At 41.0% G+C, this 20,250-nt stretch overlaps 1 protein-coding gene, 1 long non-coding RNA gene and 1 pseudogene across 3 annotated transcripts; all 3 read left to right on the top strand.

Annotated features, from left to right (window-relative positions):
• The first annotated feature begins 3,430 nt into the window (after nt 1-3,430).
• On the top strand, nt 3,431-3,896 carry LOC307150397. Its single transcript, XR_013819715.1, has 3 exons — nt 3,431-3,588; nt 3,659-3,731; nt 3,822-3,896. It is a non-coding gene; the product is annotated as an uncharacterized lncRNA (long non-coding RNA).
• A 770-nt stretch (nt 3,897-4,666) lies between these two features.
• On the top strand, nt 4,667-10,890 carry LOC307154784 (uncharacterized protein; the record flags this gene model as incomplete). Its single annotated transcript, XM_079864869.1, has 15 exons — nt 4,667-5,351; nt 5,409-5,456; nt 5,547-5,909; nt 5,989-6,176; nt 6,248-6,345; nt 6,412-6,569; nt 6,655-6,847; nt 6,917-7,064; nt 7,135-7,207; nt 7,295-7,353; nt 9,388-9,485; nt 9,667-9,767; nt 10,346-10,450; nt 10,530-10,651; nt 10,726-10,890. Exons 1-15 carry the CDS (start codon nt 4,673-4,675, stop codon nt 10,888-10,890), a joined length of 2,598 nt encoding a protein of 865 aa, XP_079720995.1. The 5' UTR covers nt 4,667-4,672.
• A 33-nt stretch (nt 10,891-10,923) lies between these two features.
• On the top strand, nt 10,924-16,386 carry LOC307154783 (annotated as a pseudogene). Its single transcript has 12 exons — nt 10,924-11,110; nt 11,196-11,388; nt 11,458-11,605; nt 13,929-14,026; nt 14,208-14,325; nt 14,487-14,889; nt 14,969-15,325; nt 15,392-15,549; nt 15,635-15,827; nt 15,897-16,044; nt 16,115-16,187; nt 16,275-16,386. The product of its transcript is annotated as an uncharacterized misc_RNA (transcript).
• The last annotated feature ends 3,864 nt before the right edge of the window (nt 16,387-20,250 follow it).

Raw genomic sequence — 20,250 nt, 5'->3', positions numbered from 1 at the left:
CAGATTTAGTGAGTCAAAAAAATTCAAAAGTCAAGTCACCTTCATTTATATAGCGCTTTTACCAATATAGATTGTTTCAAAGCAGCTTTACAGAAAGTGCATTTCAGAAATGTACATAGAAAAATACAGTTAGTTAATCGTATTAATTTAGGGCATAACATTATGGGGCACCATTTGTAAAGCGGCTCACGCTGAAAATAACAGCAACATTTTGTCACATTTAGCTTCAAACAATGTTTAAAAAACTGGTCACTTTTTACCACATTTACAACAATATTTGTCAACTTAGAGATATTTTAAATAGTTAAATCTAAATATTAAATGTTACACCTAAATGTTGATAAATCTAAATGCTAAATCTAAATGTTAAATATAAATATAAATATAAATGTTAAATCTAAATATAAATCTAAATATTAAATCTAAATCTAAATGTTAAATCTAAATATTAAATCCAAATCTAAATGTTAAATCTAAATGTTAAATCTAAATCTAAATGTTGAATCTAAATCTAAATGTTAAATCTGAATCTAAATGTTGAATCTAAATGTTTCGAGTGAAACTAAATATTTAACTAATATGCTAATTCAAAATGCCGGTAACCGGAAGTGCCAAAATAAAAGCTCGAGGAGGTCAGTGTGTGTTTATAGCATGGTTTATAGAGTCAAATAACGAATAAAAAACATCTCATCCGAGGAAATGGACTTTTGGACATGGATTATCGTGATAATAACTACCTAAATAATAAACACGTTTGGAGAAACTGTATTTGAAGGCTAGTGTCACTTTTATGAAAAGTGCGGGACTTATGACCTGTAGCCATAATAGCCAGCCACGAGGGGGCTCACTTTGACTGAATGTCATGTCATCACTCTGTCATCACTCTCATCACGAAACTCTACAATTTCTCCAAACGTGTTTATTATTTTAGGTAGTTATTATCGTTATATTATAGTTATTATTATGAGATGGTTTTTTATTCGTTATTTGACACTATAAACCATGCTATAAACATCGATAAACACACACTGACCTCCTCGAGCTTTTATTTTGGCACTTCCGGTTACCGTCATTTGGAATTTGCATATTAGTTAAATATTTAGTTTCACCCGAAACATTTAGATTCAACATTTAGATTTAGATTTAGATTTAGATTTAACATTTAGATTTAACATTTAACATTTAGATTTAGCTTTAGATTTAACATTTAGATTTAGATTTAATATTTATATTTAACATTTATATTTATATTTAACATTTAGATTTAACATTTAGATTTAGATTTAGATTTAACATTTAGATTTAGATTTAATATTTAGATTTAACATTTAGATTTAGATTTAACATTTAGATTTAGATTTAGATTTAACATTTAGATTTAGATTTAGCATTTAGATTTAACATTTAACATTTAGGTGTAACATTTAATATTTAGATTTAACTATTTAAAATATCTCTAAGTTGACAAATATTGTTGTAAATGTGGTAAAAATTGACCGTCTAAAATTCATACCAGTTTTTTAAACATTGTTTGAAGCTAAATGTGACAAAATGTTGCTGTTATTTTGTAGTCGCTTTACAAACGGCGCCCCATATAACATATCGCCAGCGTTGAGTCGTCTCTTCACAGGCGTCGAGTCGTCTCTTCACGGGTGTTGGGGCATCTGAAGGTGAGGCTGGATACAAACTGGAGCTGACGAACTCTATTTACTAGCGTCCCGAGATAACGACAGAAAAGCAGATGGGAAATAATTAGCATAGCTGCTGTTCATAATATTAATGCATTCGATATGATTCAACTGTAGTAAGTATTATGCGAACGCTTGGCTAAAGAGATGCGTCTTTAATCTAGTTTTAAACTGGGACAGCGAGTCTGAGCCTCGAACAATATCAGGAAGGCCATTCCAGAGTTTAGGAGCTTTACAAAACTGTTTACAGCTAAAGTTAGTTTTGATTGATTCACTTCCGTTGCGAAGATCATTAGTTATTAGCTCATCCGCACAAAAACAGTGTTTGGTGGCTCGAGAACGCAAACCTTGAAATAAGTTCCAAGGTGCAAGCATTGAATAATATTGAAAAAAAGGTCTGTGTAAATCGCCGCGTAAACTTCAAAAACGTGAATCTGTGAGAACGCTGACGGCGTGCACATGCATATTACATGTTTAGTCTATAGGTATGCACGTTTCAATATATATGTGTGTAGTCTTTCTTTACAAATGGACCTCAATAAATTATTTGTCTGGCCTTAAAAATGTTTAATACAGATTTTTTTTAACCGCTTCCGCGTAGCCACATAAACCGGACTGCGTTGTCATCGTGTCCAGGCGCAGGTCCTTCATCAGAATCTGGAATGTAAGTGTGTGTGTGTGAGTGTGTCCAGGCGCAGGTCCTTCATCAGATCTGGAATGTAAGTGTGTGTGTGTGAGTGTGTCCAGGCGCAGGTCCTTCATCAGATCTGGAATGTAAGTGTGTGTGTGTGAGTGTGTCCAGGCGCAGGTCCTTCATCAGATCTGGAATGTAAGTGTGTGTGTGTGAGTGTGTCCAGGCGCAGGTCCTTCATCAGATCTGGAGAGTGTGTTTGTTTGTGTGTGTGTGTGTGTGCAGGTCCTTCATCAGATCTGGAGTGTGTGTTTGTGTGTGTGTGAGTGTGTCCAGGCGCAGGTCCTTCATCAGATCTGGAGTGTGTGTTTGTGTGTGTGTGAGTGTGTCCAGGCGCAGGTCCTTCATCAGATCTGGAGAGTGTGTTTGTGTGTTTGTGTGTGTGTGTGCGTGTGTGTGTGTGTGTGTGTGTGTGTGTAGGTGCAGGTCCTTCATCAGATCTGGAGCGTGTGTGTGTGTGACTCAGTGTGTGTGTGAAGTGTCTAGTGCAGTAGTGTGGAGGTGTTTGTAGTTAGTGCACGCTGCTTGCAACTTTCTGCTTTTTAACTACCGCCGCTGGCTAGTGAAAAGAGGAGCCAAGTGCGTAAGTCTCCTCCGCCAGTACACAGCCTCTCCACCACCAAGACTCTTGCAGTGCCTCCTCGCGGCCACACATGGTAACTGGGTACCTCACAGTCTCAGGCTAAACTGCAGGGGATCTCGGAGCAGCAGTGGGCCCCAGAGATGTGGTGTGCAGGCCCACCACACGGTGGACACGCCCTGACGCCCATCAACCACTGCCCCAGCTATGGGTAAAAAGCCCCACTGCCTTGTGGGTTAGCCTCTTGAGGCAAGGCTAAGGGAGCACACCACAACAGGAAAGCAATGCGCTGGTGGTGCGAAATAGGCTGGGCTAAACAGAGCTAGGTCCCGGCAGCCAGGATGAGGAGACTACTGGGGAGAGCGCACCCCCTCTAGCACTTTAAAAAATTGTTTGCGCAGGTTTCCACCTCCGACCAACGGTGAACATTACCTGGATCTACTTATGGTTGAAGTCTGGCGGCGATGGGGTGTCTGACGACAGGGGCAGGTTTGAATAGACTGGGAGTGACCACATTGGTTCCAGTGGCTGGATCATCTGGTCTTCAGTTCCCAACCCACTACAAGCGCTTTGTTGTGAAGATGTTCACATTTGTAGATCCAGCATCACTGGCTCCTCTGCAGGAAACGGTATAGTACCCAGTGTGTCAGTTTTCAGCTGTCTATTGGTTCCTAATGCCAGCTTTGGTTCTTGTCTCAGGTCTTCATCCATTGCAGTATGGAGGTGTGCCATCCCTCTTCTGGCTCTTGTCAGCAAAGTTGCTCCAGGCAAAGTCAGTGCTTCCTGTATTGCAATTGTTTAATTTTGCTTGTTTTAAAAGTTGTGGGAGTGTTAATTTTTGTTTGTTTTCTTGCACTTTTAGGAAGGGATGTTCGTTTAAACACTACCACTTCTGGGCAAACTGTGGTTTCTAGTGGAGAAGTGAGACTGATTCCATCAGTATTTAATAAATGATGTTAAACCTTGACCTTTTGTCTGACTGCATTTTGTGCAATGCTACCAACATGAAATTGTTCTTTTATTTGTTATGTTGACGACAGCTGTAACTTCTAGACTGCTACAAATAAAGTAGTAAAATCTTTTGCCATCGAGGCCCATTGTCTTAGGGGCAAAACCTCTATGGAAGGGAGGCAGGTGGATCATAAAGCACCTGTAATTTTGTCTTAATAGCTTCTTGCTGAAGCTCAAATGTGCTGCATAAAACAAGTGAACATCATTGGTTCTTGCTGAAGCTCAAACACTGCTACGTAACATTAGAATTAACCTCATTGGTTCTTCTGGATCCTCAAAGTGCTGCATAACGCAAGAATGAACCTCGCTGGTTCTTGCTGAAGCTCAAACGTGCTGCGTAACACGAGAATGAATCTCATTGGTTCTTGCTGAAGCTGTGTAACACCAGTGTGTTGCATTTTTGAAACAATTTGTTCACTTGATTTGAATTTTCGAAAAAGCCTCGTTTCTCCCAACACAACCTCCAGTGCGAAATCCACTAATATGTGCTTTTATGCATGTTTAATTAGGGTGGAAAAAAGCAAGGAAAATGTATTCTTAAGAACCAATGGAATCACCCAGTTGCATAAACGCCCACTCATGCAAGTCTGGAGAATCATGACTGTTAATGAAGAGGGAGGGATTATCATTTATTAGCCAAAGTCTGTAGAGTACAAAAAGACCAAAGGGCAGCATCTTAACAGTGTGACTAGCTGTTGAACAATGGCAGGAAGTTGGTGTGCTGTTCATTTTCTGGCACTTTGTGTTTGGTTCTGTGCTTTCTGTCATGCTGTTCCAAAGTGGAGTAATCTTCCCCAGAATCCTCAAACTTTGATGTTCCAGCAAACTGACCAGCGGTTTCCTCAGTCAGTTCAACAGCAAGCTAGTCAACAGTTTCCTCAGTCAGTTCAACAGCAAGCTAGTCAACAGTTTCCTCAGCCAGTTCAACAGCAAGCTAGTCAACAGTTTCTGCAGACAGTTCAACAGCAAGCTAGTCAACGGTTTCCTCCGCAGCTTCAACAGCAAGCTAGTCAACAGTTTCCGCAGTCAGTTCAACAGCAAGCTAGTCAACAGTTTCCTCAGTCAGTTCAACAAGCTAGTCAGTGGTTTCCACAGTCAGTTCAACAAGCCAGTCAACAGTTTCCTCAGTCAGTTCAACAGCAAGCTAGTCAACGGTTTCCTCTGCAGCTTCAACAGTCAGTTAAATTGCAAGCTAGTCAACAGTTTCCTCAGTCAGTTCAACAGCAAGCTAGTCAACGGTTTCCTCTGCAGCTTCAACAGTCAGTTCAATTGCAAGCTAGTCAACAGTTTCCTCAGTCAGTTCAACAAGCTAGTCAGCGGTTTCCACAGTCAGTTCAACAAGCCAGTCAACAGTTTCCTCAGCAGCTTCAACAGCAAGCTAGTCAACAGTTTCCTCAGCAGCTTCAACAGCAAGCTAGTCAACAGTTTCCTCAGTCAGTTCAACAAGCTAGTCAACAGTTTCCTCAGCAGCTTCAACAGCAAGCTAGTCAACAGTTTCCTCAGTCAGTTCAACAAGCCAGTCAACAGTTTCCTCAGCAGCTTCAACAGCAAGCTAGTCAACAGTTTCCTCAGTCAGTTCAACAAGCTAGTCAACAGTTTCCTCAGTCAGTTCAACAGCAAGCTAGTCAACGGTTTCCTCAGTCAGTTCAACAAGCTAGTCAACAGTTTCCTCAGTCAGTTCAACAAGCTAGTCAGCGGTTTCCACAGTCAGTTCAACAAGCCAGTCAACAGTTTCCTCAGTCAGTTCAACAGCAAGCTAGTCAACAGTTTCCTCAGCAATTTCAGCCTAAGCAGCCAGTGGCACAGGCAGAGCCCCTTGACAAATGTACTGTAGCTGATTATGAGCAGATCCAATGTGGACCACCTGGTATCAGTGGTGCTGAGTGTGCTGCTATCAACTGCTGCTTTAATGGACAGCAGTGTTACTATGGGAAGGCAGGTAAGAGTGTTGAGTCAATGTAAAGGTGTTCATGTTAAACTGATCTTCAGCAATAACCTTCTCTTGTACCTTGTTCCAGTGACTGTCCAGTGTATAAGAGATGGTCAGTTTGTGGTAGTGGTGGCTAGAGATGTTACGCTGCCTCGATTGAGCCTGGATTCAGTCCGTCTCCTGGGTGGAAATGATCCAGCTTGCAGTCCTGTGGGATCCACACCTTTCTTTGCTATATACCAGTTCCCTGTCACTGCATGTGGCACAAGCATGGTGGTGAGTAGCTGCTTCTGGTTTTGTTCTGCATGGCTTGCAATGGACTGGATGCCAACAGTTACTATTTGCAGGAGGACAGTGGATATGTGGTGTATGAAAACAGAATGACCTCCTCATATGAAGTGGCTATGGGACCACTTGGTTCCATCACAAGGGACAGCCATTTTGAGTAAGTGATGTATACCATAAATGTTAATCTTTGACAAATGCTACAAGCTCACTGTTTGTTGTCCAGACTTCTCTTCCAGTGTAGGTACTCTGGTACTTCTGTGGAAGCTCTGGTTGTGGAGGTCAACACTGTTCCTCCACCTCCACCAGTAGCTGCTCCTGGACCCCTCAGGGTGGAGCTTAGACTGGCAAATGGTCAATGTGTCACCAAAGGCTGTGCAGAAGGTATGTGTTTGTCCCATGTGTACCTAAAGCCTTTCTTAAACTCCAGGTTGCAGCAGTTTAAGTTAAACACTGTATTCTTCCTCAGGGGACGAGGTATACACATCCTACTACAGTGATGCTGATTATCCGGTCACAAAAGTCCTGCGGGAACCTGTGTATGTTGAGGTGCGCATTTTGGAGAGGACCGACCCCAACATTGTCCTGATGCTGGGACATTGCTGGGCAACATCAACCCCTAGTCCACTCAGTCTACCCCAGTGGGACCTTCTGGTTGATGGGTGAGTAAGGACAGTCTGTATCCATCTAGTGTGCAGTAAGGTGTTTCTGACTGCCTCTTTGCCTTTCAGATGCCCGTACCAGGATGATCGTTACCTGACCACATTGGTTCCAGTGGCTGGATCATCTGGTCTTCAGTTCCCAACCCACTACAAGCGCTTTGTTGTGAAGATGTTCACATTTGTAGATCCAGCATCACTGGCTCCTCTGCAGGAAACGGTACAGTACCCAGTGTGTCAGTTTTCAGCTGTTTATTGGTTCCTAATGCCAGCTTTGGTTCTTGTCTCAGGTCTTCATCCATTGCAGTACAGAGGTGTGCCATCCCTCTTCTGGCTCTTGTCAGCAAAGTTGCTCCAGGCAAAGTCAGTGCTTCCTGTATTGCAATTGTTTAATTTTGCTTGTTTTAAAAGTTGTGGGAGTGTTAATTTTTCTTTGTTTTGCACTTTTAGGAAGAGATGTTCGTTTAAACACTACCACTTCTGGGCAAATTGTGGTTTCTAGTGGAGAAGTGAGACTGATTCAATGAATATTTAATAAATGATGTTAAACCTTGACCTTTTGTCTGACCACATTTTGTGCAATGTTACCAACATGAAATTGTTTTATGTTGATTAACTTCAAGACTGCTACAAATCTACCTTCCATCGAGGCCCATTGTCTTAGGAGCAAAACCTCTATGGAAGGGAGGCAGGTGGATCATAAAGCACCTGTAGTTTTGTTCTCATAGCTTCTTGCTGAAGCTCAAAAGTGCTGCATAAAACAAATGAACCTCATTGAGTCTTGCTGAAGCTCAAACTTGCTATGTAACATGATGATTAATGACATTGTTTCTTTTGGATACTCAAAGCACTGTATAACAATGAATCTCATTGGTTCTTTCTGAAGCTCAAACATGCTACGTAACATGAGAATGAACCTCATTAGTTCTTTTGGATACGTAAAAAGCACTGCAGAACAAGAATGAACCTCACTGGTTCTTGCTGAAGCTCAAACGTGCTGCATAACACGAGAATGAACCGCATTAGTTCTTGAGAAAGCTCAAATGTGTTGCCTAACACATTAGAATGAACATCATTGGTTCTTGTTGAAGCTCAAACGTGCTGTGTAGGGATGTCCCGATCAGGTTTTTTTGCCTCCGAGTCTTGTGCCAGTAATGTGCTTTTAGGAACTGCACTCGCTGGTTTCACACTTCACGCATTAGCAGAGCGTGCAGCTCGTATTTTTTTCGGTGCCCATGTTAACAGATTAGAGCATTCACACCGCACGCAGAGGCAGCGCAGAGCAGCAGTGCTGTGATTGTTTTGGTGCCAAGTCTATTTTTGCTGCGCCGCTTACGCTGAATTAAAATGACGATCATGGCCAAAATACACCGCAGTTTTATCCAAAAAGTGCATTGATGATATCTATTGTGTTTTAAACAGTCGATCAAATGACCAACAGCAATTTAAAAAGAAAACAAATGTCCAAAAACAAACTTGTTGCCAGAACAATAAAAACAAAGAACCAAAAGTTATATAAATGAAATTAATAAAATAAGCTTCTTGACAAGTCTTTTCTCTTAAATGTATTTGAAAACGAAATAAAGCAATGCCAACTTATCCATTATCGCGGTTCAGCCGCACGTGACAAACGCTGCCAGTGTGAAAGCAAAACGCGCGTGTCCTGCTCCTGCTCACCATACGCACTGCTTACGCTCTGCTAACGCGTGCAGTGTGAAACCGGCGTAACTCTGTGCCACCGCATAACTATAGATATGTTAAAAAATAATGAGAATATATATACATATATATCCGAGTCCTGATCGGGAGGTAACGTCCGATTCCGATCGAGTCTGAAACCACGTGATCGGGCCCGATTTCCGATCACGTGATCGGATCAGGACATCCCTAGTGCTGTGTAACAAGAATGAACTGCATTGGTTCTTGAGTAGGCTCAAACGTGCTGCGTAACATGAGAATGAACCTCATTGGTTCTTGCTGAAGCTCCAATGTGCTATGTAACATGAGAATTAACCTCATTGGTTCTTTTGTGTCCTCAAAAAGTGATGCATAACACTAGAATGAACCTCATTGGTTCTTGAGTAGGCTCAAATGTGCTGCGTAACACGAGAATGAATCTCATTGGTTCTTGCTGAAGCTGTGTAACACCAGTGTGTTGCATTTTTGAAACAATTTGTTCACTTGATTTGCATTTTCGAAAAAGCCTAATTTCTCCCAACACAACCTCCAGTGCGAAATCCACTAATATGTGCTTTTATGCATGTTTAATTAGGGTGGAAAAAAGCAAGGAAAATGTATTCTTAAGAACCAATGGAATCACCCAGTTGCATAAACGCCCACTCATGCAAGTCTGGAGAATCATGACTGTTAATGAAGAGGGAGGGATCATCATTTATTAGCCAAAGTCTGTAGAGTACAAAAAGACCAAAGTGCAGCATCTCAACAGGTTGACTAGCTGTTGAACAATGGCAGGAAGTTGGTGTGCTGTTCATTTTCTGGCACTTTGTGTTTGGTTCTGTGCTTTCTGTCATGCTGTTCCAAAGTGGAGTAATCTTCCCCAGAATCCTCAAACTTTGATGTTCCAGCAAACTGACCAGCGGTTTCCTCAGCCAGTTCAACAAGCTAGTCAACAGTTTCCTCAGTCAGTTCAATTGCAAGCTAGTCAACGGTTTCCTCTGCAGCTTCAACAGCAAGCTAGTCAACAGTTTCAACAGTCAGTTCAACAGCAAGCTAGTCAACAGTTTCCTCAGCCAGTTCAACAAGCTAGTCAACAGTTTCCTCAGTCAGTTCAATTGCAAGCTAGTCAACGGTTTCCTCTGCAGCTTCAACAGCAAGCTAGTCAACAGTTTCCGCAGTCAGTTCCACAGCAAGCTAGTCAACAGTTTCCTCAGTCAGTTCAACAAGCTAGTCAGCGGTTTCCACAGTCAGTTCAACAAGCCAGTCAACAGTTTCCTCAGCAGCTTCAACAGCAAGCTAGTCAACAGTTTCCGCAGTCAGTTCAACAGCAAGCTAGTCAACAGTTTCCTCAGTCAGTTCAACAAGCTAGTCAGCGGTTTCCTCAGTCAGTTCAACAGCAAGCTAGTCAACGGTTTCCTCTGCAGCTTCAACAGCAAGCTAGTCAACAGTTTCCGCAGTCAGTTCAACAGCAAGCTAGTCAACAGTTTCCTCAGTCAGTTCAACAAGCTAGTCAACAGTTTCCTCAGTCAGTTCAACAGCAAGCTAGTCAACAGTTTCCTCAGTCAGTTCAACAAGCTAGTCAGCGGTTTCCACAGTCAGTTCAACAAGCCAGTCAACAGTTTCCTCAGTCAGTTCAACAGCAAGCTAGTCAACAGTTTCCTCAGTCAGTTCAACAAGCTAGTCAGCGGTTTCCACAGTCAGTTCAACAAGCCAGTCAACAGTTTCCTCAGTCAGTTCAACAGCAAGCTAGTCAACAGTTTCCTCAGCAATTTCAGCCTAAGCAGCCAGTGGCACAGGCAGAGCCCCTTGACAAATGTACTGTAGCTGATTATGAGCAGATCCAATGTGGACCACCTGGTATCAGTGGTGCTGAGTGTGCTGCTATCAACTGCTGCTTTAATGGACAGCAGTGTTACTATGGGAAGGCAGGTAAGAGTGTTGAGTCAATGTAAAGGTGTTCATGTTAAACTGATCTTCAGCAATAACCTTCTCTTGTACCTTGTTCCAGTGACTGTCCAGTGTATAAGAGATGGTCAGTTTGTGGTAGTGGTGGCTAGAGATGTTACGCTGCCTCGATTGAGCCTGGATTCAGTCCGTCTCCTGGATGGAAGTGATCCAGCTTGCAGTCCTGTGGGATCCACACCTTTCTTTGCTATATACCAGTTCCCTGTCACTGCATGTGGCACAAGCATGGTGGTGAGTAGCTGCTTCTGGTTTTGTTCTGCATGGCTTGGAATGGACTGGATGCCAACAGTTACTATTTGCAGGAGGACAGCGGATATGTGGTGTATGAAAACAGAATGACCTCCTCATATGAAGTGGCTATGGGACCACTTGGTTCCATCACAAGGGACAGCCATTTTGAGTAAGTGATGTATATCATAAATGTTAATCTTTGACAAATGCTACAAGCTCACTGTTTGTTGTCCAGACTTCTCTTCCAGTGTAGGTACTCTGGTACTTCTGTGGAAGCTCTGGTTGTGGAGGTCAACACTGTTCCTCCACCTCCACCAGTAGCTGCTCCCGGACCCCTCAGGGTGGAGCTTAGACTGGCAAATGGTCAATGTGTCACCAAAGGCTGTGCAGAAGGTATGTGTTTGTCCCATGTGTACCTAAAGCCTTTCTTAAACTCCAGGTTGCAGCAGTTTAAGTTAAACACTGTATTCTTCCTCAGGGGACGAGGCATACACATCCTACTACAGTGATGCTGATTATCCGGTCACAAAAGTCCTGCGGGAACCTGTGTATGTTGAGGTGCGCATTTTGGAGAGGACCGACCCCAACATTGTCCTGATGCTGGGACATTGCTGGGCAACATCAACCCCTAGTCCACTCAGTCTACCCCAGTGGGACCTTCTGGTTGATGGGTGAGTAAGGACAGTCTGTATCCATCTAGTGTGCAGTAAGGTGTTTCTGACTGCCTCTTTGCCTTTCAGATGCCCGTACCAGGATGATCGTTACCTGACCACATTGGTTCCAGTGGCTGGATCATCTGGTCTTCAGTTCCCAACCCACTACAAGCGCTTTGTTGTGAAGATGTTCACATTTGTAGATCCAGCATCACTGGCTCCTCTGCAGGAAACGGTACAGTACCCAGTGTGTCAGTTTTCAGCTGTTTATTGGTTCCTAATGCCAGCTTTGGTTCTTGTCTCAGGTCTTCATCCATTGCAGTACAGAGGTGTGCCATCCCTCTTCTGGCTCTTGTCAGCAAAGTTGCTCCAGGCAAAGTCAGTGCTTCCTGTATTGCAATTGTTTAATTTTGCTTGTTTTAAAAGTTGTGGGAGTGTTAATTTTTCTTTGTTTTGCACTTTTAGGAAGAGATGTTCGTTTAAACACTACCACTTCTGGGCAAATTGTGGTTTCTAGTGGAGAAGTGAGACTGATTCAATGAATATTTAATAAATGATGTTAAACCTTGACCTTTTGTCTGACCACATTTTGTGCAATGTTACCAACATGAAATTGTTTTATGTTGATTAACTTCAAGACTGCTACAAATCTACCTTCCATCGAGGCCCATTGTCTTAGGAGCAAAACCTCTATGGAAGGGAGGCAGGTGGATCATAAAGCACCTGTAGTTTTGTTCTCATAGCTTCTTGCTGAAGCTCAAAAGTGCTGCATAAAACAAATGAACCTCATTGAGTCTTGCTGAAGCTCAAACTTGCTATGTAACATGATGATTAATGACATTGTTTCTTTTGGATACTCAAAGCACTGTATAACAATGAATCTCATTGGTTCTTTCTGAAGCTCAAACATGCTACGTAACATGAGAATGAACCTCATTAGTTCTTTTGGATACGTAAAAAGCACTGCAGAACAAGAATGAACCTCACTGGTTCTTGCTGAAGCTCAAACGTGCTGCATAACACGAGAATGAACCGCATTAGTTCTTGAGAAAGCTCAAATGTGTTGCCTAACACATTAGAATGAACATCATTGGTTCTTGTTGAAGCTCAAACGTGCTGTGTAGGGATGTCCCGATCAGGTTTTTTTGCCTCCGAGTCTTGTGCCAGTAATGTGCTTTTAGGAACTGCACTCGCTGGTTTCACACTTCACGCATTAGCAGAGCGTGCAGCTCGTATTTTTTTCGGTGCCCATGTTAACAGATTAGAGCATTCACACCGCACGCAGAGGCAGCGCAGAGCAGCAGTGCTGTGATTGTTTTGGTGCCAAGTCTATTTTTGCTGCGCCGCTTACGCTGAATTAAAATGACGATCATGGCCAAAATACACCGCAGTTTTATCCAAAAAGTGCATTGATGATATCTATTGTGTTTTAAACAGTCGATCAAATGACCAACAGCAATTTAAAAAGAAAACAAATGTCCAAAAACAAACTTGTTGCCAGAACAATAAAAACAAAGAACCAAAAGTTATATAAATGAAATTAATAAAATAAGCTTCTTGACAAGTCTTTTCTCTTAAATGTATTTGAAAACGAAATAAAGCAATGCCAACTTATCCATTATCGCGGTTCAGCCGCACGTGACAAACGCTGCCAGTGTGAAAGCAAAACGCGCGTGTCCTGCTCCTGCTCACCATACGCACTGCTTACGCTCTGCTAACGCGTGCAGTGTGAAACCGGCGTAACTCTGTGCCACCGCATAACTATAGATATGTTAAAAAATAATGAGAATATATATACATATATATCCGAGTCCTGATCGGGAGGTAACGTCCGATTCCGATCGAGTCTGAAACCACGTGATCGGGCCCGATTTCCGATCACGTGATCGGATCAGGACATCCCTAGTGCTGTGTAACAAGAATGAACTGCATTGGTTCTTGAGTAGGCTCAAACGTGCTGCGTAACATGAGAATGAACCTCATTGGTTCTTGCTGAAGCTCCAATGTGCTATGTAACATGAGAATTAACCTCATTGGTTCTTTTGTGTCCTCAAAAAGTGATGCATAACACTAGAATGAACCTCATTGGTTCTTGAGTAGGCTCAAATGTGCTGCGTAACACGAGAATGAATCTCATTGGTTCTTGCTGAAGCTGTGTAACACCAGTGTGTTGCATTTTTGAAACAATTTGTTCACTTGATTTGCATTTTCGAAAAAGCCTAATTTCTCCCAACACAACCTCCAGTGCGAAATCCACTAATATGTGCTTTTATGCATGTTTAATTAGGGTGGAAAAAAGCAAGGAAAATGTATTCTTAAGAACCAATGGAATCACCCAGTTGCATAAACGCCCACTCATGCAAGTCTGGAGAATCATGACTGTTAATGAAGAGGGAGGGATCATCATTTATTAGCCAAAGTCTGTAGAGTACAAAAAGACCAAAGTGCAGCATCTCAACAGGTTGACTAGCTGTTGAACAATGGCAGGAAGTTGGTGTGCTGTTCATTTTCTGGCACTTTGTGTTTGGTTCTGTGCTTTCTGTCATGCTGTTCCAAAGTGGAGTAATCTTCCCCAGAATCCTCAAACTTTGATGTTCCAGCAAACTGACCAGCGGTTTCCTCAGCCAGTTCAACAAGCTAGTCAACAGTTTCCTCAGTCAGTTCAATTGCAAGCTAGTCAACGGTTTCCTCTGCAGCTTCAACAGCAAGCTAGTCAACAGTTTCAACAGTCAGTTCAACAGCAAGCTAGTCAACAGTTTCCTCAGCCAGTTCAACAAGCTAGTCAACAGTTTCCTCAGTCAGTTCAATTGCAAGCTAGTCAACGGTTTCCTCTGCAGCTTCAACAGCAAGCTAGTCAACAGTTTCCGCAGTCAGTTCCACAGCAAGCTAGTCAACAGTTTCCTCAGTCAGTTCAACAAGCTAGTCAGCGGTTTCCACAGTCAGTTCAACAAGCCAGTCAACAGTTTCCTCAGCAGCTTCAACAGCAAGCTAGTCAACAGTTTCCGCAGTCAGTTCAACAGCAAGCTAGTCAACAGTTTCCTCAGTCAGTTCAACAAGCTAGTCAGCGGTTTCCTCAGTCAGTTCAACAGCAAGCTAGTCAACGGTTTCCTCTGCAGCTTCAACAGCAAGCTAGTCAACAGTTTCCGCAGTCAGTTCAACAGCAAGCTAGTCAACAGTTTCCTCAGTCAGTTCAACAAGCTAGTCAACAGTTTCCTCAGTCAGTTCAACAGCAAGCTAGTCAACAGTTTCCTCAGTCAGTTCAACAAGCTAGTCAGCGGTTTCCACAGTCAGTTCAACAAGCCAGTCAACAGTTTCCTCAGTCAGTTCAACAGCAAGCTAGTCAACAGTTTCCTCAGCAATTTCAGCCTAAGCAGCCAGTGGCACAGGCAGAGCCCCTTGACAAATGTACTGTAGCTGATTATGAGCAGATCCAATGTGGACCACCTGGTATCAGTGGTGCTGAGTGTGCTGCTATCAACTGCTGCTTTAATGGACAGCAGTGTTACTATGGGAAGGCAGGTAAGAGTGTTGAGTCAATGTAAAGGTGTTCATGTTAAACTGATCTTCAGCAATAACCTTCTCTTGTACCTTGTTCCAGTGACTGTCCAGTGTATAAGAGATGGTCAGTTTGTGGTAGTGGTGGCTAGAGATGTTACGCTGCCTCGATTGAGCCTGGATTCAGTCCGTCTCCTGGATGGAAGTGATCCAGCTTGCAGTCCTGTGGGATCCACACCTTTCTTTGCTATATACCAGTTCCCTGTCACTGCATGTGGCACAAGCATGGTGGTGAGTAGCTGCTTCTGGTTTTGTTCTGCATGGCTTGGAATGGACTGGATGCCAACAGTTACTATTTGCAGGAGGACAGCGGATATGTGGTGTATGAAAACAGAATGACCTCCTCATATGAAGTGGCTATGGGACCACTTGGTTCCATCACAAGGGACAGCCATTTTGAGTAAGTGATGTATATCATAAATGTTAATCTTTGACAAATGCTACAAGCTCACTGTTTGTTGTCCAGACTTCTCTTCCAGTGTAGGTACTCTGGTACTTCTGTGGAAGCTCTGGTTGTGGAGGTCAACACTGTTCCTCCACCTCCACCAGTAGCTGCTCCCGGACCCCTCAGGGTGGAGCTTAGACTGGCAAATGGTCAATGTGTCACCAAAGGCTGTGCAGAAGGTATGTGTTTGTCCCATGTGTACCTAAAGCCTTTCTTAAACTCCAGGTTGCAGCAGTTTAAGTTAAAAACTGTATTCTTCCACAGGGGACGAGGCATACACATCCTACTACAATGATGCTGATTATCCGGTCACAAAAGTCCTGCGGGAACCTGTGTATGTTGAGGTGCGCATTTTGGAGAGGACCGACCCCAACATTGTCCTGATGCTGGGACATTGCTGGGCAACATCAACCCCTAGTCCACTCAGTCTACCCCAGTGGGACCTTCTGGTTGATGGGTGAGTAAGGACAGTCTGTATCCATCTAGTGTGCAGTAAGGTGTTTCTGACTGCCTCTTTGCCTTTCAGATGCCCGTACCAGGATGATCGTTACCTGACCACATTGGTTCCAGTGGCTGGATCATCTGGTCTTCAGTTCCCAACCCACTACAAGCGCTTTGTTGTGAAGATGTTCACATTTGTAGATCCAGCATCACTGGCTCCTCTGCAGGAAACGGTATAGAACCCAGTGTGTCAGTTTTCAGCTGTCTATTGGTTCCTAATGCCAGCTTTGGTTCTTGTCTCAGGTCTTCATCCATTGCAGTACGGAGGTGTGCCATCCCTCTTCTGGCTCTTGTCAGCAAAGTTGCTCCAGGCAAAGTCAGTGCTTCCTGTATTGCAATTGTTTAATTTTGCTTGTTTTAAAAGTTGTAGGAGTGTTCATTTTTGTTTGTCTTGCACTTTTAGGAAGGGATGTTCGTTTAAACACTACCACTTCTGGGCAAACTGTGGTTTCTAGTGGAGAAGTGAGACTGATTCCATGAGTATTTAATAAATGATGTTAAACCTTGACCTTTTGTCTGACTGCATTTTGTGCAATGCTACCAACATGAAATTGTTCTGTTTCATTTGTTGACGACAGCTGTAACTTCTAGACTGCTACAAATCTACCTTCCATTGAGGCCCATTGTCTTGGAACTGTTTTGTTTCCCAATGTTCTAGAGACATAATTTAAAGTGTTCCCTCAGTACTACATTATATTTTTGTAAACCCTTTATTGCTCATGCTTCTGATTTGACAAATGATTTGGTTGCTGCTATAGTGACTATGGAGTTTTAGTATTTTACTTGCAGGGTTATACTGAAATCAATATTCTCAACTTATAAATGTTATACCAACTTTAGAAGTAGTTTGCTTTGTAGAAAGTACAACTATATACTGATGTTGGCACTTTTTTTTCGACAGTAATTGTTTATATTTCGTAATTGCATTTAATCATTTGAGGAGGGACAACTCAGTTTAGATTGCTAAACTGTTTTCTAAGGCAGGGGTCTATGAACAGTTTAGAGATTAAGATCAGAATTAAGAAATAATGTCCAGTTAATGCATTTAATAGAACAGTAGGCTACTGACAGTAAAAGAGAAATTAATGAATCTAACAAATACAAAATGTTTAGTATTTAATATAAATTCTATCTTTTATATAAGGGAATGTATAGCTGCCTTGTTTAGGATGGGCTGTCCCTCTAAAAGGCAAAACCTATTGGAGGCAGGTGGATCATAAAGCACCTTTCAATTTGTTCATGTTGGTTCCTGCTGATGCTCAAACATGCTGCCTAACACAAGAATGAACCTCATTGGCTCTCGCACGTCAAGCGTCCATGCTTGAGCTTCTGTTTACCACAACTGATGTGTGTGCTGAATGTTTGTGAAATAAAGCCTAAATTAAGTTGATCAGTTCATCAAATAAAGCTGTTGAGTCTCTTCAGAACATTTGGACTAAACCGATAAATTCTAATGGAATAATTTTACGATCTCTTTATGAACTTTTTTGAAGTGTCGAATTGGTAGTTAAGGGAAAGAAAGATTTAAGATCTTCATTTGTGTTTTCCGAAGATGCACGAAAATCTTACAACGACATGAGTAAATGATAACAGAGTTAAAATATTTCTGTGAACTAACCTTAAAGTAAAACAGGGCAGAAAATGTATTGGGGATTTAAGCTCTTTACATCTGGCAATCCCAAGCAGGAAAGGTAATGGAGGCTTGTTACCAATGCAAGATAACGTGAATGTCTAAATATAAAAACTAAACCGTTTTCAGGCAAATATCTCAAGTATTTTTTTTTTAATTAAGAGAAGAAAAAGTTGTGACGATTAAAATACGGTTAAACAGTCTACATATTAGTATAACCATAAGTATTTATGGGTAACATATGTGTCACATGACTAACCACTTGGGGAAATAATTTTATAAAGCTCTAGTTTCGCTAGACATAAATGGCAACATGGTGTTGACAAAATGCCCAAACCATATATTTATTAATGTGGACGAAGCCTTAGTGAATCATTCATGTATTCATTTTTGTAAAGACTGGTCTGTGGCACTAAATATTTTACTATAGCTCATGATAGTGTTTTCAGTGACTTGGTTCACAGTAAATGCTGTTAAAAAAAAACAAAAAAAACATGCATCTGCACACACTTTATGTAGTTTAACAATATGATTTCTGGATAAATCATACAGCCCTACAAACCAGCACAGCAAAACTCGAGCTCTTAAAAAAAAATATTGCAATCAAAATGATCATGTATGTAAGAAAGCCCATTTTGATTACATAAGAAAGAAATTCATACTTTGGTAAAACATAATTATAACATACTAAGTCATGATTATAAGATCAAGTCAAAATTATTAATTAAAAAAAAAATGACATAAAAAGTCAAAAATTATGATTTGCTAATAAGTATAGATGAAAAGTCGGAATTTTGACTTGATGAAAGTCAATTATGTCATAAAAAGTTGAAATAATTACTTTAAAAGTCAATTATGAGATAAACCAAGATGAACCAAGTCATAATTATAACAAAATTATGGCATCAAAATAGACAAAGAAAATGTCATAATTTTGACTTTTTAATCTATTAAATATGATTTAGGCCTATAATTATTAATTAATGTGTGTTAACTTTATCTTGTGTGTTAATTTGTGTGTTAACTGACTTTATCTTCGACTTCATAATTATGACTTATGTCTAGAATTTTGACTTAGTCAACAGTTTTGTTAAAGTTATGGTTAACATGCAATGTTGTAAGGTGAAGTCGGTGTTTTCCCCTGAGCTGGCTTCTGTGTCTTTAAGGAAATTAACCTTGATGGACCAACTGTGTAACATAGCATTAACAAACATGTTGTCCTTTTCAAAGGACTGTTCAAATTAAATTCAACAGGTGAACATCCTCAATGGTTTGGTGTTCAGTAGATCTGATGTTTGACGGGTAAATAGAACGACATCATTCGACACTGTCTGTATTTGTGTTTGCATAGTCATTTATTTGTTTTTTTTATATGCACTGGTGTAACTGTTGGTGTGTTTCTCTAAAAACAAATTTGATCACTGTGAGCTGTTTTTGACACCCCAAAAAATAAACAGAAGAATAATTTTTGTTTTGAAACATTCACACGCAAAGTTGGAGGTCATGTGATCTGTAATTAGCTCTTTAGCTTTTCGCTAGAACACGTCCAAGACCTTCCATGTTATTATTAAAGTAACATACTGTAAAAAAGAAGAGCTGTGAATTAATGGTAGAAGGTTGTTAAACGCCATTGAAAATACATAACATTTCTAAAGATGGAAAGCTCTTCTTTTTACTTTTCTTTCTTGTATTTGGTGCCATAATCAGAGTAATAGTGTTGAAAAGAACATCGTAGGCCTGCCTGTGTTTTCTCATCATTTGTCTTAATGGGCTAACGGTTATCGCTGTCCTGTTTCCCTCTCAAAATACACATGACGTACAAATTAAAATGTAGGGGTGAAAAAAAAAAAAAGATAACTGCTACACAACAGAGCGAAATATGTGAAAACATTTGTATAGCACTTTTCACAATGCATATAAAAAAAGCAGCATTACAAAAAATGCATGTGTCCACATCAAAGTTTAGAGTAATTTGTTATCAGAGGTGACTGTGTCCAAGTAATGTCCATGTTACCCTTTTTAAGAACGAGGTGGTACTCGTCCTTGGTGCAACGCATTTATTTCTGTGGGAAATATGAAAAACACAGGTTAGATTGGGAACACTCTCCGTAGCGTGTACACCTGAACTCACTCATCAAGTACTGAACCTATTTCTATGGAAGCTTGTTTCCGCCACTGAATAATAAATAAATAATAATAATTGCGACTTTTTATCTCACAATTCTGACTTTTTTTTCTCACAATTGCGATATATCAAGTCAGAATTGTGACTTTTTTTCTCAGAATTGCGAGATATGAAGTCAGAATTGTGAGAAATAAAATCGCAATTCTGAGAAATAAAGTCGCAATTGCGACATATAAAGTCGCAATTCTGAGAAATAAAGTCGAAATTGCAAGATATAAAGTCGCAATTCTGAGAAATAAAGTTGCAATTGGGAGATATAAAGTCAGAATTGCATGATATAAAGTCGCAATTGCATGTTATAAAGTCAGAATTGTGAGATATAAACTATTCTGAGGTAAAAAAAAAAAAGAAAAAAAAAAGTCTGTCTATTTTTAGAACTGGACTTTATATCTCACAATTCTGAGAAAAGATGTCAGAATTGCGAGATATAAACTCACAATTGCGTGTTATAAAGTCAGAATTGCGAGATATAAAGTCAGAATTGCGTGATATAAAGTCGCAATTGCGAGAAAAAAAGTCAGAATTCTGACTTTATAAGATGCAATTGCGACTTTATTTCACGCA

The sequence above is a fragment of the Squalius cephalus genome (genome assembly GCF_949319135.1).
Source record: "Squalius cephalus genome assembly, chromosome: 2".
Taxonomy (NCBI): Eukaryota; Metazoa; Chordata; class Actinopteri; order Cypriniformes; family Leuciscidae; genus Squalius; species Squalius cephalus.
Note: the sequence above shows the minus strand (reverse complement) of the source record. Positions and strands in the feature narration are given on the sequence as shown.